Genomic DNA, 17,763 nt, shown 5'->3' on the forward strand with positions numbered 1-17,763 from the left:
CAATATCGATGTGGAAATAGCACAATCCATCACCACAATGTACTTTCACTGGCGATAATGTATTGACTGCACATAAACGGAGACCGCTTTAAACAAATCAATGTCCCAGATGATGAAAAGAGTAAGGTATATAAAATAAAATAATTAAATCTACAGAAACAATTAAATACGTTTGTATATACTGGGTTTGTGCCAAATCATTGAAACAATGAAAAAATAAAACAAATACGGATTACATCAACGTCGCAATCTCCGGGAGATATGTCGAAATGTTGATACAGCTATATACATATACAAACAAATTATGTTTTATGAGCAAACAATCCACATATGTACTGGGCCCCAAAACATCCCCGGACTAAATCCCTGATACAGATTTGTTATAGAAGGCGTGGTTTATACCACAGGGACCTGAACGTTATAGACCGCGGAATGGTTTATACCACAGGGACCTGAACGTTATAGACCGCGGAATGGTTTATACCACAGGGACCTGAACATTATAGACCGCGGAATGGTTTATACCACAGGGACCTGAACATTATAGACCGCGGAATGGTTTATACCACAGGGACCTGACAGTTATAGACCACGGAATGGTTTATACCACAGGGACCAGAAAGGTATAGACCACGGAATGGTTTATACCACAGGGACCTGACAGTTATAGACCACGGAATGGTTTATACCACAGGGACCTGAACGTTATAGACCGCGGAATGGTTTATACCACAGGGACCTGAACGTTATAGACCGCGGAATGGTTTATACCACAGGGACCTGAAAGTTATAGACCGCGGAATGGTTTATACCTCAGGGACCTGAACATTATAGACCGCGGAATGGTTTATACCACAGGGACCTGAACATTATAGACCACGGAATGGTTTATACCACAGGGACCTGAACATTATAGACCACGGAATGGTTTATACCACAGGGACCTGAACATTATAGACCACGGAATGGTTTATACCACAGGGACCTGACAGTTATAGACCGCGGAATGGTTTATACCACACGGACCTGAAAGTTATAGACCGCGGAATGGTTTATACCACAGGGACCTGAACGTTATAGACCGCGGAACGGTTTATACCACAGGGACCTGAACATTATAGACCGCGGAATGGTTTATACCACAGGGACCTGAACGTTATAGACCGCGGAATGGTTTATACCACAGGGACCTGAAAGTTATAGACCGCGGAATGGTTTATACCTCAGGGACCTGAACATTATAGACCGCGGAATGGTTTATACCACAGGGACCTGAAAATTATAGACCGCGGAATGGTTTATACCACAGGGACCTGAACGTTATAGACAGCGGAATGGTTTATACCACAGGGACCTGAACATTATAGACCGCGGAATGGTTTATACCACAGGGACTTTACAGTTATAGACCGCGGAATGGTTTATACCACAGGGACCTGACAGTTATAGACCACGGAATGGTTTATACCACAGGGACCTGAACGTTATAGACCGCGGAATGGTTTATACCACAGGGACCTGACAGTTATAGACCACGGAATGGTTTATACCAAAGGGACCTGAACGTTATAGACCGCGGAATGGTTTATACCACAGGGACCAGAAAGTTATAGACCACGGAATGGTTTATACCAAAGGGACCTGAACGTTATAGACCGCGGAATGGTTTATACCACAGGGACCAGAAAGTTATAGACCGCGGAATGGTTTATACCACAGGGACCTGACAGTTATAGACCGCGGAATGGTTTATACCACAGGGACCTGAACATTATAGACCGCGGAATGGTTTATACCACAGGGGCCAGAAAGTTATAGACCGCGGAATGGTTTATACCACAGGGACCTGAAAGTTATAGACCGCGGAATGGTTTATACCACAGGGACCTGACAGTTATAGACCGCGGAATGGTTTATACCACAGGGATCTGAACATTATAGACCGCGGAATGGTTTATACCACAGGGACCTGAAAGTTATAGACCGCGGAATGGTTTATACCACAGGGACCTGAACATTATAGACCGCGGAATGGTTTATACCACAGGGACATACTATTTGTAATAGATGGCATGGTTGGACTTTCCTGTAGATTGCCATGGTTATATGACATACGTTGTCTTTGTGCTTTGGTTTCCTTGAGTACTGGAAACGGTTTTATGTCGACCCCCCCCCCCCCCCCCCCCCCCGATTAACGTTGGGTACTACTTTTCCCCTTCCTGTGATGACAATAGCGACACACACATGTTTGCTGGGTTTATTGCCCCGTGAACAGCCAATGTCCTTGTCCATGTAGTAGCTGGTGACTACCGCACTAAACAATACACTGAAGGTCCGTCGCATTCCAACTGTATATGTGCATAGAGCAATCAGGGTAAAGTGCCTTTCATGGCACAACCACGACAGTACAGAACGGTCCGTTTCTCAGCTTCCTGAGAAACACAAACCAACATGGGTCGGGAGCGTTGGACCTCGGATCTTCACCACACGTTATCGCGGTCCCCTTACCACGTGCTAATCTAAACCTGAAGAATTCTAACACTTCTCTCACTTCACTTAAGTAACCACCATGTCCCTGTGGGTTACACTGCTCTAGACTGTTGTCTTTGTATATTATACATGTTACAACGTATATCAATAAGTACAGGGATCCGTGTCAAGTCCCTGTGTCAAATCACCTATAAAATACTGTATAAATCAAAACTGATTGACTGATCAAATACGAGCACTGCAAAGAGTACATGGAAACTTACCTACCTGGTATACAGTTATCCCTCTGGAATGCCAGGTATTCCCAGCTACGGTTATCCTTTAGTGGGACATATATGGTGGAATGACGGATATAGCTCCTCTGTTGTGAGGAACAACTCGGCAATAAAGCCGATCATTGGCGGTATTGGTATCGATCGGTTGGTGAGGCGGACCGTGACTCTATGCCACCTACATGCATATTTCTGTATTAAGAAGTTCACTGACTTTTTAATCAGTAAAATATTTACCAGTATAGTTTAATATATGTTTTACAAGCCAAAACACCAAATAAGACCTGGCTACTATTAGGACTAGTGTTCGATTCTGGCCATGTAAATCCCTTCTATACTCTTGGCCAGATATCAATATATCTTGCCTGTTTTCATCAAAATCATTTTATAATGTAATAATTTCACGGGTATGTTCATTGATGTGTAACACTAACCCCCGTGGTTTCTGAAGAAGTGTAGATTCAGATTCAGATTCTGTATTTCTTTGTGTTTTTCAACACATCAGGGAGAGTCCGACATTACAAAACAATAAGACCTATTACTGTTTCACCGCAAATGCTATAAGAAGAATACAAGCGACTGTTCTAACGATATCTGTAGTATTTGGAGGAAAATCCGATGGAGTTACTGTCTGGTATGTAGAAGTATGATATCTAGTCTGTGGATCCCACATTATTTCTTCTGTAGATGATTATTTAATTGATTTAGAATCAGAACAGATGTGTCGATTCCCCGATATTTTCTTTAGCTCTTAGATATAGCAGTTCTTAAATATAGTCTGTCTTTGCTTTATCCTTTGCTGATTCCCAATAATCTCTTGAGGAGATATTAACTTCCCGCTCTTGACGATGATTTAAGCTATAGTCTATGGATTTCCCGCACTTTGTGGAGAGATCTACATTATAACAAGTAGAGATGTCACACTTTGTGGAGAGATCTACATTATAACAAGTGGAGATGTCACACTTTGTGGAGAGATCTACACTATAACAAGTAGAGATGTCACACTTTGTGGAGAGATCTACATTATAACAAGTGGAGATGTCACACTTTGTATAGAGATCTACATTATAACAAGTGGAGATATGTCACACTTTGTGGAGAGATCTACATTATAACAAGTGGAGATGTCACACTTTGTGGAGAGATCTACATTATAACAAGTGGAGATGTCACACTTTGTGGAGAGATCTACATTATAACAAGTAGAGATGTCACACTTTGTGGAGATATCTACATTATAACAAGTGGAGATGTGACACTTTGTGGAGAGATCTACATTATAACAAGTGGAGATATGTCACACTTTGTGGAGAGATCTACATTATAACAAGTGGAGATGTCACACTTTGTGGAGAGATCTACATTATAACAAGTGGAGATGTCACACTTTGTGGAGAGATCTACACTATAACAAGTGGAGATGTGACACTTTGTGGAGATATCTACATTATAACAAGTAGAGATGTCACACTTTGTGGAGAGATCTACATTATAACAAGTGGAGATGTCACACTTTGTGGAGAGATCTACATTATAACAAGTGGAGATGTCATACTTTGTGGAGAGATCTACACTATAACAAGTGGAGATGTGACACTTTGTGGAGATATCTACATTATAACAAGTAGAGATGTCACACTTTGTGGAGAGATCTACATTATAACAAGTGGAGATGTCACACTTTGTGGAGAGATCTACATTATAACAAGTGGAGATGTCACACTTTGTGGAGAGATCTACAATATAACAAGTAGAGATGTCACACTTTGTGGAGAGACCTATATTATAACAAGTGGAGATGTCACACTTTGTGGAGAGATCTACATTATGACAAGTGGAGATGTCACACTTTGTGGAGAGATCTACATTATAACAAGTAGAGATGTCACACTTTGTGGAGAGATCTACATTATAACAAGTGGAGATGTCACACTTTGTGGAGAGATCTACATTATAACAAGTGGAGATGTCACACTTTGTGGAGAGATCTACATTATAACAAGTAGAGATGTCACACTTTGTGGAGAGATCTACATTATAACAATTGGAGATGTCACACTTTGTGGAGAGATCTACATTATAACAAGTAGAGATGTCACACTTTGTGGAGAGATCTACATTATAACAAGTGGAGATGTCACACTTTGTGGAGAGATCTACAATATAACAAGTAGAGATGTCACACTTTGTGGAGAGACCTATATTATAACAAGTGGAGATGTCACACTTTGTGGAGAGATCTACATTATAACAAGTGGAGATGTCACACTTTGTGGAGAGATCTACATTATAACAAGTAGAGATGTCACACTTTGTGGAGAGATCTACAATATAACAAGTGGAGATGTCACACTTTGTGGAGAGATCTACAATATAACAAGTGGAGATGTCACACTTTGTGAAGAGATCTACATTATAACAAGTAGAGATGTCACACTTTGTGGAGAGATCTACATTATAACAAGTAGAGATGTCACACTTTGTGGAGAGATCTACATTATAACAAGTAGAGATGTCACACTTTGTGGAGAGATCTACACTATAACAAGTAGAGATGTCACACTTTGTGAAGAGATCTACATTATAACAAGTGGAGATGTCACACTTTGTGGAGATATCTACATTATAACAAGTGGAGATGTCACACTTTGTGGAGAGATCTACACTATAACAAGTAGAGATGTCACACTTTGTGGAGAGATAAACATTATAATAAGTAGAGATGTCACACTTTGTGGAGAGATCTACACTATAACAAGTGGAGATGTCACACTTTGTATGGAGAGATCTACATTATAACAAGTAGAGATGTCACACTTTGTGGAGAGATCTACATTATAACATGTGGATTTTCAGCCTTTTGTGGAGAGGCGAGGTCTGACCTTTGCCATTGTATAGATAAGATCTGGTCAGTCAATTTCTTTTTATTTCTGTAGATCTAAGAGATATATAATAAGATGGACAGAAAGAGAGAACTGTAAATGTACTTGTTAACTTAACATAAGGATGGTGTCGTTTAATATAAAACAGATTAGTAGATTAAATATTAACCGTTAACAGCTTTCAATTTAGATATTTAGTGACCGTTCAAGCTGCAATAACAGCCTTTATATATAACCACAGACTAAGCTATAAAACGTTAATCCAGCAACAAAACCAACGGTCCTTTAAACAGAATCTTATAAAAAAATCAATGCTTTTCAAAAGTGTCCATCACAAGAACCAACGGTCTGTGATAATATGCCACAAAGCCAATGTCTACAGTAAAATTCTCGGTCAATTCCGTCAAGGCCCGGAAAAAACGTCTTGACCAGATTCATTGAGATGTTGCGATTGAGTTCACAAGTGCATGTGGCAATGTTTCCAGCGAAATACCAGAGAGAAATTCACCTGTCTTAGAAAATTAGGCGTTCCCTTTACTATTTATAGTACATGTATACTACAAAAGCCCACTCCTCCAGAATAATTTTGTTACATGTCCCTGTGGTCGAGTCGCTCTCCTCCCCCAGAAAACATTGTTGCATGCCCCTGTGATCGAGTCGCTCTCCTCCCCCAGAAACATGGTTATATGTCACTGTGATCGGGTTGCTCTCCTCCCCCAGAAACATTGTTGCATGTCCCTGTGGTCGAGTCGCTCTCCTCCCCCAGAAACATTGTTGCATGTCCCTGTGATCGAGTCGCTCTCCTCCCCAAGAAACATGGTTATATGTCCCTGTGATCGAGTCGCTCTCCTCCCCCAGAAACATTGTTACATGTCACTGTGATCGGGTCGCTCTCCTCCCCCAGAAACATTGTTGCATGTCCCTGTGGTCGAGTCGCTCTCCTCCCCCAGAAACATTGTTGCATGTCCCTGTGATCGAGTCGCTCTCCTCCCCCAGAACATTGTTATATGCCCTGTGATCGAGTCGCTCTCCTCCCCAAGAAACATTGTTACATGTCCCTGTGATCGAGTCGCTCTCCTCCCCAAGAAACATTGTTACACGCCCCTATGATTGAGTCGCCTCCTCCCCAAGAAACATTGTTACACTCCCCTGTGATCGAGTCGCTCTCCTCCCCCAGAAACATTGTTGCATGTCCCTGTGATCGAGTCGCTCTCCTCCCCAAGAAACATTGTTACACTCCCCTGTGATCGAGTCGCTCTCCTCCCCAGAAACACTGTTACATGCCCCTGTGATTGAGTCGCTCTCCTCTCCCAGAAACATTGTTACATGCCCATATGGTCGAGTCGCTCTCCTCCCCCAGAAACATTGTTGCATGTCCCTGTGATCGAGTCGCTCTCCTCCCTAAGAAACATTGTTACATGCCCCTGTGATCGAGTCGCTCTCCTCCCCCAGAACATTGTTATATGCCCTGTGATTGAGTCGCTCTCCTCCCCAAGAAACATTGTTACATGCCCCTATGATCGAGTCGCTCTCCTCCCCCAGAACATTGTTATATGCCCTGTGATCGAGTCGCTCTCCTCCCCAAGAAACATTGTTACATGCCCCTGTGATCGAGTCGCTCTCCTCCCCAAGAAACACGGTTATATGTCACTGTGATCGGGTCGCTCTCCTCCCCCAGAAACATTGTTACATGCCCCTGTGATCGAGTCGCTCTCCTCCCCAAGAAACATTGTTACATGCCCCTGTGATCGAGTCGCGCTCCTCCCCAAGAAACATGGTTATATGTCACTGTGATCGGGTCGCTCTCCTCCCCCAGAAACATTGTTACATGCCCCTGTGATCGAGTCGCTCTCCTCCCCAGAAACATTGTTACATGCCCCTGTGATCGAGTCGCGCTCCTCCCCAAGAAACACTGTTACATACCCCTGTGATCGAGTCGCTCTCCTCCCCCAGAAACATTGTTACATGCCCCTATGATCGAGTCGCTCTCCTCCCCCAGAAACATTGTTACATGCCCCTGTGATCGAGTCGCTCTCCACACAAACTAAAGGTCGACCAGAAATTGTTTCATAGTTTCTATACATCCACTCTCACATGAAAAAACCCCCAAACGATTTCAGACAATAATCCATTATACACACGTTACTTTATCGCATAGCACGTGCAAGTCCCTCCCTAGTGTAATTTCCTTCTCTATCCGAGTACTGGGACGGTACGAGGACGGTACAAGGACGGTACGAGGACGGTAAGGATACGAAGACGGTACGGGGACGGTATGGGGACGGTACGGAGACGACGGGTAAGGTACGGGGACGGCATGAGGACGGTATGGGGACGGTACTAGGACGGTACGAGGACGGTATGGGGACGGTATGGGGACGGTACGGGGACGGTATAGACCCTACAGAGACAAGGCCTCTGCGGTGACCAGGAGACCACAGAGTGGAATATACCTGTTCGAACGTAACAATCTAAGGGTGATTTAAACCCCAAACTTTAATATCAGAAATTAAATAATACGAGTAGGATCCATCTCTGTCACCACCAACAATGATGGCTGGGGGAACATTGGAAGTTTTTTCTTTGTTGTCTGTTCAATTAATAACCGTGACTGTTGACTGTTACGTATAACATGTACCGTTTTTCTTAAATTTCAATAGGCCATCAGCGCTTGTATTTCTTGGCATTTAAACAATTTTATGTAAGTAGAAATTATATTGGAATTCCGGGAATATTGAAACTAATGCATCGCTTTTTTTGTCAGATGGCACAGTAGTAACACGCTTGTCTTTCACATAGGCGGCCGAGGTTCGATTCCCAGACCGGACGTTAAAAGGTATCGAGTCACCTACCCGACCACGCGGGTTTTTGAAATTGTAAAATAAATAGTTAATATCATATAACAACAATTCTGTGATATAGTACATACTTGGTGTTATCAACACGAACGGTAACTACAGAAACCTTCTTTGTATTTAAAACACTCACAAAAAAAAAAACTCACAAAAAGCCTAAACGAAGGTTTATGTGATTAAACGATAATTGAAGACAATGGCATTGAAAATATCATGTGTCCCTGAAATGAATCTACTGTTGCAAATTTTGCCCTAACCTTGACCCAAGCACTATACAACTTATAGAGTAGTGTCCAGAGCTCTGAAAACACTGAGTACGTAAAAGGTTCTATAAATAGTGAATATAAAAAGTGACTACCTTGATATTGACCTTGACATTGACCTTGTCCCTGACCTTGTCCTTGACATTGATTAAACGTAATTCAGAATTGACGTTACTAGGCGTGATACGTCGGATATGCTTTTACTGGATTTTTTTTAGAATGGAGGAAGGGGGCACCTAATTTCTTTTTATTATCACTGACTTTAAAACAGAATATGTGTAAGGTCTATCTGTTCACATACCGGATGTTACCATGGTAAAGGTCAAGGCAGATAGTTAACCCCAATTGTTCGTGCAGTGCCGGTACAATTGGAGTAGGTGAACAAACACAGACATACCTGCCGAACCCACCACCTCATCGTCAGGGGAAACACTTCAAATGAATATCAGTGTTGTAACAGTTTGTGTCAACAACGATAACAAAACAGTTGTTTACTCTTCATAACAGACATTCCACACACAGTTTAGTTTCTCTTTTATGGCAATTTCAATTGGATCTGTATGACATGAATATCGAATATGATATGAACTGTTCATGAGTAAGTAGTCAATGGACATAAACTGTGGGTTATAGGCTACACGTGTAAACGTTACACAATATGTACAATATAGGTAACACGACTTACATACACAAACCACAATAGTGTGAGGACTGGTTACCAGGTTAGTTTCTCATAATAAAGACTGGCGTCTTGATGATTGGCTTGGTTTAGTAATGGTTAACGTCCTATCAACAGCTATGGTCAATTTTAAAAGAACGACAGAGAATGACAAGCAAAACATTACATGTACACTGTCTGAAAATGTTTCGTTTTAATCTCTACAATTACAAAACAAATTCTTATTGTGCACGAGTTGTATTCTAGCCTTTTTCCCCTCGAGTTGATTTCTACAGATTAGAAACAACTTTCTTTCATACCATTTCCAATAATACTATTAATAAATATCTATATTAACTGTGTCGGTTTAAATCCCAACCTGTAACCTAGTGCATGTCAAACACTTTTAATCATGTAAGCGAAACGAAATATCAGAACAAAGTCTCGAGATTTCAATTAAAGGTATGACGTGATGAAAATCACGTGCATTTAAGACAGGTGTACATTTGTAAGTATAGGCGTTACCCTAGTCTATAGCTAAACACACACGAAAGAAATTATTTCAAGTAGCTGCTAGGCGGCTAAAAACACCAGGTGTTTGTTACCAGAATCTAATACCTGTTTTTTTAATACTAATTTTGAAAACTAAATAAAAAAGCGACCTCTTATGTGAAAACATTTTGGAGTCAACAGAGGTACAGATGATTACAAACAAACAAGTCATATTACCAGACCATAGTGTTATATAACACCATCAAGGTAAAATATTTGCAAGTTATGTTATTGATACGAGTTCTTTATTTGTTTGAAGTATACTGTGTCTGTATGTCATGCCTTTGTTAGGATTGACATCGAGAACGAGACAAAATAATCTTCAATTTCTGAAAAAAATAACATTTTGGACTACTTTTCTAGTGTCCTATATATGATGTTTAACACTGGATTGGAACTCGTGCTCTCAGACCATTGTCTAGTGTCAGTGATGACAGGTTTCGCATAAAAAAATACATTATTTTTTTGTTCACATACTTCACAATAAACTCAGGTTTTAAATTACAGAGACCATGAAGTAACTAACCCAAGAGTTAAGCGATTGAATTTATCTGACGTTAATTCGTCTGGCTATTTAACCAATTTGTATCGACCTATGTAATTTATTGTTCAACAAAATCATATCGCTAGATCTGACAATACGGTTAGTTATAACCACTAGGGAAACGTATTCCTTACACTGTTCCACAGGGATTTGGTAAAAATTCTCTATCAAATTAGATACGTTAATACCCACATACAGAGAGCGGACCAAGATCATGTGTCACATCCCTGTGCCCCGGTACAAAACCTTAGTTACCCCGTGAACACAGAAGAAACACTGTTTACAAGTAAGATACACGAAACCTTATTATTACAGGTCTATATATCATCCAGGAGTTTTATCGAGGAGTAAAATATAAAACGGGTACACATTAGCAATGAGCAGCTAGAAATAAACGAGTAGGGAACATGTACAACCCTAGTCCGAGTTTCCTCTGGCCCTGACACCATGTCTAGGACCAGAGGAAACTCGGGCTAATGCATCCCCAGTTCCGAGTATACTGCCAGAGAACTCCAGATGCTCGTGTTCAAAATTGGTACTACCAACATGATATTTTTCCTGTTGTAGTGATTATATTCAATATACTGTGACACAATTCAGACTTCGTACTGTCAAAATGGAGGTAATCTGTCCGACTTTGACGCCACCAACACTGATGTTCTAATGTGATTCCACCATTAATGAAGCCATGTCCAACCACTTGATGCCATCAAAGTTGATGCCCAATAATATGTGTATAATGCAGGTAAACGATCGTGTTCAACATCCGTGATGTCGCCTTTATATAGTATCTATAAATGGACCGTGGGCCAATCCCCTGTGATGTCGCCTATTATATAGTATCTATAAATGGACCGTGGGCCAATCCCCTGTGATGTCGCCCATTATATAGTATCTATAAATGGACCGTGGACCAATCCCCTGTGATGTCGCCCATTATATAGTATATATAAATGGACCGTGGGCCAATCCCCTGTGATGTCGCCCATTACATAGTATCTATAAATGGACCGTGGGCCAATCCCCTGTGATGTCGCCCATTATATAGTATCTATAAATGGACCGTGGGCCAATCCCCTGTGATGGCGCCCATTATATAGTATCTATAAATGGACCGTGGGCCAATCCCCTGTAATGTCGCCTATTATATAGTATCTATAAATGGACCGTGGGCCAATTCCCTGTGATGTCGCCCATTATATAGTATCTATAAATGGACCGTGGGCCAATCCCCTGTGATGTCGTCCATTACATAGTATCTATAAATGGACCGTGGGCCAATCCCCTGTGATGTCGCCCATTACATAGTATCTATAAATGGACCGTGGGCCAATCCCCTGTGATGTCGCCCATTACATAGTATCTATAAATGGACCGTGGGCCAATCCCCTGTGATGTCGCCCATTACATAGTATCTATAAACGGACCGTGGGCCAATCCCCTGTGATGTCGCCCATTATATAGTATATATAAACGGACCGTGGGCCAATCCCCTGTGATGTCGCCCATTATATAGTATCTATAAATGGACCATGGGCCAATCCCCTGTGATGTCGCCTATAAATGGACCGTGGGCCAATCCCCTGTGATGTCGCCCATTATATAGTATCAAATGGACAGTGGGCCAATCCCCTGTGATGTCTCCCATTATATAGTATCTATAAATGGACCGTGGGCCAATCCCCTGTGATGTCGCCCATTATATAGTATCTATAAATGGACCGTGGGCCAATCCCTTGTGATGTCGCCTATAAATGGACCGTGGGCCAATCCCCTGTGATGTCGCCCATTATATAGTATCTATAAATGGACCGTGGGCCAATCCCCTGTGATGTCGCCCATTATATAGTATCTATAAATGGACCGTGGGCCAATCCCCTGTGATGTCGCCCATTATGTAGTATCTATAAATGGACTGTGGACCAATCCCCTGTGATGTTACCAATGTGGGTGTTCCATCACAGACCTACTATCAAAGTACTACAATCAGTGTAGATGTTCACCATCATCCGCGACATTAAAATCACTTGTGTTGGTGTAATTTTTGTTCAGAAAACTGTACAAATTACGAGATATACATGTTTTTTTCGACATATCTATCATGCATGTGACACGACTATCAGACAATGCTATAGACAACTTACTCATCCCTTTTCCTAAATACATGAAAATGTACTAACTGGATTAGAAATAAGAACGTTTTATACACACCTGTCGTAATGAACCGCTGGTATCTTGTCCAGGTACGTCTTCCTGACTACTGGGGATAAAGGATACACCAGCGGAGATAAGCCTGGTAGTCAGGCACAAGTATTTTCGCCGAGTGTTATCGCGCCCCACTCGTACCTCTCGATACCGTAGTAATACCAGCCTGTCAAACCTAGATCTCAATGTTTATACTAGAATAGGCAACTCGAATATGATTAAATATATGTACATATAAATCGAAAGTGGGATTTAAATATATTAATGGATATGCGTTTTGAACTAAAATGGAGTCACTGAGTCGAGATCACGAGCAAAGAGACGGAATACAGCTATTTTCATTGGAAATCGATTTCAGCGACTCTATAGTAAAATGGAGCCACGACATGAAACACGGGGAACAGGTCATCATCTTACGACAGCACGACCACTTAGAGAGGATGTTAATTGCTTAAACGTTGTGAGAGATGATTTTATGTCTCTGTGAACGTTGTGATAGTTGACGTTATGTCTATATGAACAAAATGAGAGATGATATTATGTCTATATGAACGTTGTTAGAGATGATGTTATGTCTATATGAACATCGTGAGAGATGATGTTATGTCTATATGAACGTTACTAGAGATGATGTTATGTCTATATGAACGTTACTAGAGATGATGTTATGTCTATATGAACGTTACTAGAGATGATGTTATGTCTATATGAACGTTACTAGAGAGGATGTTAATACAAAATTAAAACCACTGTTAATTGCTGAAACGTTGTAAGAGATGTCTATATGAACATCGTGAGAGATGATGTTATGTCTATATGAACGTTGTTAGAGATGATGTTATGTCTATATGAACGTTACTAGAGATGATGTTATGTCTATATGAACGTTGTGAGAGATGATGTTATGTCTATATGAACGTTGTGAGAGATGATGTTATGTCTATATGAACGTTGTGAGAGATGATGTTGTCTATATGAACATTATTAGAGATGATGTTATGTCTATAAGAACGTTATTAGAGATGATGTTATGTCTATATGAACGTTATTAGAGATGATGTTATGTCTATATGAACGTTATTAGAGATGATGTTATGTCTATATGAACGTTGTGGGAAATGATGTTATGTCTATATGAACGTTGTGGAAAATGATGTTATGTCTATATGAACGTCATTAGAGATGATGTTATGTCTATATGAACGTTGTGGGAAATGATGTTATGTCTATATGAACGTTGTGGGAAATGATGTTATGTCTACACATGTATATGAACGTTGTGGGAAATGATGTTATGTCTATATGGACGTCATTAGAGGTGATGTAATGTCTATATGAACGTCATTAGAGATGATGTTATGTCTATATGAACGTCATTAGAGATGATGTTAGGTCTATATGAACGTTACTAGAGATGATGTTATGTCTATATGAACGTTGTTAGAGATGATGTTATGTCTATATGAACGTTGTTAGAGATGATGTTATATCTATATGAACGTTGTTAGTGATGATGTTATGTCTATATGAACGTTGTGAGGGGTGATGTTATGTCTATATGAACGTTATTAGAGGTAATGTTATGTCTATATGAACGTTGTTAGAGATGATGTTATGTCTATATGAACGTCATTAGAGATGATGTTATGTCTATATGAACGTTATTAGAGATGATGTTATGTCCATATGAACGTTGTTAGAGATGATGTTATGTCTATATAAACGTTATTAGAGATGATGTTATGCCTGCATGAACGTTATTAGAAAATTCATATCGATGGATCATTGGACATTGTTCAATGTACAAAATAATAGTAATTATGACTAAAAATAATTTAAAAAAAAGTTGAAAAGTCATATTGTGCTATTTTTGTATCGGACCACACCACTGACGTAACCGTATTTGGCGCGAAACAAAACTTTCTGATTGGCTATCAAATGGCCATATTAGCAGCAACTGCAGACAGTAGCCACAGATGTCACTGGTGTGTGCCGAACCAGATGTCATGAAAATTATTTGGTAAAGTAGAAGTTGTCACATATCATGTTTGATATATATGTTACGATTTTGTTATCTAAAATTCATGACAATGAACAAATGATACCAATTTTTTTTATCATAAATATATTATCTATCTGAATCAGACGTTTAACAATACTCTATACACACCAGGAACACATGCCCAGGCCCGTGTACAGTGATCACAGTCCTATCAGAGAGGAATTATCTTAAATACAAGAAATCGGCTGAATGTCTTGCAGCTTTTTTCCTCATGAAGTCAAATAATTTCCAGCACGACCGACCGGCAGATCATGGATACAATTTAACAAAGCTTGGCAGATAATGGCACTACTCTCAACCAGAGACTTGTATACACAATCCCAACCCCTCTGTACTTATACATCTATAGACCGTTGGGGTCGGGACTTTGTGCCACTAATAGTTAGGTATATTGACATTGGGGAAAGTCCTTCGATACACAGGGATCGACTTGGAGACGAGTCCCCACATCATCAACAGCGTATGATCCACCTGTCAGAAATTGCATAAAATGACATCTACGGCTTAGAAATATATAATTAACACAAATGAAAAATAATAACAATAACCTACAAATGATCGCCTATATGTTCTTAATTATAGAAATATAGAGGCGAACTATCATTGGTTTTTCGGTGCCATTAATTAATTATTCATTCATTCATTTTCAATCTAAAGGATGAAAAGAAAACTAAACTTTTTGATAATGGTAATAACATAAAAAGTACAGAGTTGTTTGTAACTTTTGGTATTATAGTATGCACAAGCCTGTCCAAGTAGCACATGTACCACAAACAGAGTGATATGTATATTGGTAATATGTATTTCAAGGTTTTCTAGGAATAACTTAAATCCTTAATAAATATGTAAAAAGTTTTATTTTCAGTAATAACAAAATATTAATGTACAACAGTAAAATAACTCGAGAAGAGTTCTTCCCCTTCTTCAATCTTCCTCAATGACACAAGAACCACAACTCTTGTCAACCTGCAGAAATGATAAAAAAAACATGCTGATCAAATGATCATTGACGGACATTACAGAATTTTATTTTTTTGTTCTTTAATGAAATATAAAACACATTTTGTTCATAGTTCTTGCTTTGTGAACTTTAACACAACATATTAACCAGATCATCTTACAATATAATGCCTAAGATTATATATATAGTTTTGCTAACACAACATATTAACGCGATCTTCTTATAATATAATGCCTAAGATTTGTCCTTCAACTCTAATCTCACCTGTGCTCTTCCAGACAATCCTGTATGGATGAGCTGTAGTTTATATTAGGGATATATTTTTGCAGGTGAAAGGGGAACTTCTCAGGTATGTCAAATTCCTGGTAGGCCACATTAGCAGGGAATTCTGCAACATATAATTTTAATTCATCAGCTCATCCATGTCAAGTTTATTAAATTCATCAACATAATATATTTCAAAAATATTTTTCGCATCAGCAAAAATTGTTCTTATCATAGTGAATACAATAAGGTAATCTGATTGAAATACAGATCATATCCTTATACATATTTTAATCAGACTGGACAATAAGAGTTCATATACATACTACACTTTACCATAAAGTAACTATTCAATGTAAAACTCATTTCCCATGTAGCATCCTATTCAGGAGTATCAAATCAGTACGTGACTGCTATTTCATCTTTTAAAAATCTAAAAGCATGAACTTGTCTTGTTCTGCATATACAAACGTTTTGATTGGTTGTTAACATACTGGCCAACAGCCAATGGATTGACTGGGTTTCGTGTTACCCAGGTCAGGTCACAGGTCAAATAAGGTCCATGTCTGTCTCTCTGACCACACGACCTTGAAGTGTATAAACATGACATTCAACATACTAACATGTCCTATAAAGTTATGATATAACATATAATATGCAGATATCGTCTAAACATGACATAGGTACATAATGTTTAAAATTTTGATTTAATGTTTGATTCGAAAAAAACTAATACAGAAAATATATATATTACTTACTTATAAATGTATTTAGAAATATTCTTATCATTTCCATCAATGAGGACAGCATCAATACAGCGGAATATAAATGGATTGGCCAGGCTCTGAAACAAGATGGGTTCCCCGGCCCTGTATATTGTTCCTGGGTACATAGAGACCACTGTTTGTTTAGGTATTTCACCTTTGGTCACAAACACACCTGTTCCACACCCAGGTATTAAACTTGGTTTTCTTTCTGTAATAAATCCAACACATTCCTCCATCACCCTCAGGTTACTTTTGTATTGTACAAATTGTTCTTCTTCGGTGAGTTTCTGTGATTTCCACAAATCAGAGGTATTCTCTGTTGAAAGTCTTTCATTTTCCAGATTTTCAAAAAAGTGTAATAGAAATTGTTCTACTTGTGAATTGGTTAATATCTTATCACTTTCACTGGGAGCGACTGCTCTCATGCGCCTGAAAATAAAAAGACAGACAATTAAATAATATATTCATTTTTGATAAAAGTCCCGTGGGTTAAATAAAAAAAATCTACTGTTTCTTTCCTTATAATCTTGATATTGTACCATTTTTAATGTCATTCAGTCTAATTTGGGTTCCTGGTGTAATAATCTATGGCTCAATACAATTGAGCAAATGAATGACATACACCAATCTATAGCTCAATACAATTGAGCAAAAGAATGACAGAGACAATATTTAACACGATGTACATGTCACCTCGCATTTGTTCTAGCAGACGACACGTGTTTTGCCACAATGATTTGGACATTCAAAGAGATCGACACCGAACAGATTGTACGCCCAAAAAAAGTACACTACACCTGTCTTTAAGGTTGAATGCAATCCATGGTACCAATCGGTATCTATAATGTTTCCATTTGTTTCGCAGAGTCTTTAAAAACATTACTTTTATATTTCACACGGTGTTGGATGTTGACAGCATGGGCGCATCCATCTTGGAATTCCGCAGAAAACACCTGTCCTGATTGGTCGAAATTGGGGATTTCTA

The 17,763-nt window shown here is 39.4% G+C and overlaps 2 protein-coding genes across 3 annotated transcripts in view; both read right to left on the bottom strand.

The window, feature by feature from the left end:
• The window catches only part of LOC117325975 (tctex1 domain-containing protein 2-like), a 29,982-nt gene extending 17,106 nt beyond the window's left edge, over window positions 1-12,876 (bottom strand). The window contains exon 1 of the mRNA XM_033882517.1: window positions 12,731-12,876. The gene's annotated coding sequence lies outside the window, so the exon portion shown is untranslated. The remainder of the gene's footprint in view (window positions 1-12,730) is intronic.
• Window positions 12,877-15,624: 2,748 nt separating this feature from the next.
• LOC117325979 (SET domain-containing protein 9-like) lies at window positions 15,625-17,724 on the bottom strand. Of its 2 annotated transcripts, none has more exons than XM_033882525.1 (5): window positions 17,662-17,724; window positions 16,770-17,207; window positions 16,483-16,598; window positions 16,012-16,135; window positions 15,625-15,752 (listed from the first exon to the last, which is right to left on the bottom strand). In XM_033882525.1, exons 2-5 carry the CDS (start codon window positions 17,201-17,203, stop codon window positions 15,665-15,667), a joined length of 762 nt encoding a protein of 253 aa, XP_033738416.1. In that variant the 5' UTR covers window positions 17,204-17,207; window positions 17,662-17,724; the 3' UTR covers window positions 15,625-15,664. The 2 variants fall into 2 exon arrangements, with proteins under 2 accessions (XP_033738416.1, XP_033738415.1); XM_033882524.1 differs by having other exon boundaries at window positions 17,576-17,722.
• Window positions 17,725-17,763: the final 39 nt, after the last annotated feature.

Source organism: Pecten maximus, chromosome 4 (assembly GCF_902652985.1).
Source record: "Pecten maximus chromosome 4, xPecMax1.1, whole genome shotgun sequence".
NCBI lineage: Eukaryota > Metazoa > Mollusca > Bivalvia > Pectinida > Pectinidae > Pecten > Pecten maximus.

Bases quoted from the DNA above. Each gene is read 5' to 3' on its own strand.
- LOC117325979 (XM_033882524.1), bottom strand. From the start codon at position 17,658: ATGTTTTTAAAGACTCTGCGAAACAAATGGAAACATTATAGATACCGA. The intron at 17,208-17,575 runs GTGTAGTGTACT...TTTTATTTTCAG, and splicing joins GCATTCAACCTTAAAGACAG to GCGCATGAGAGCAGTCGCTC. The intron at 15,753-16,011 runs GTGAGATTAGAG...TCATTTCTGCAG, and splicing joins GATTGTCTGGAAGAGCACAG to GTTGACAAGAGTTGTGGTTC.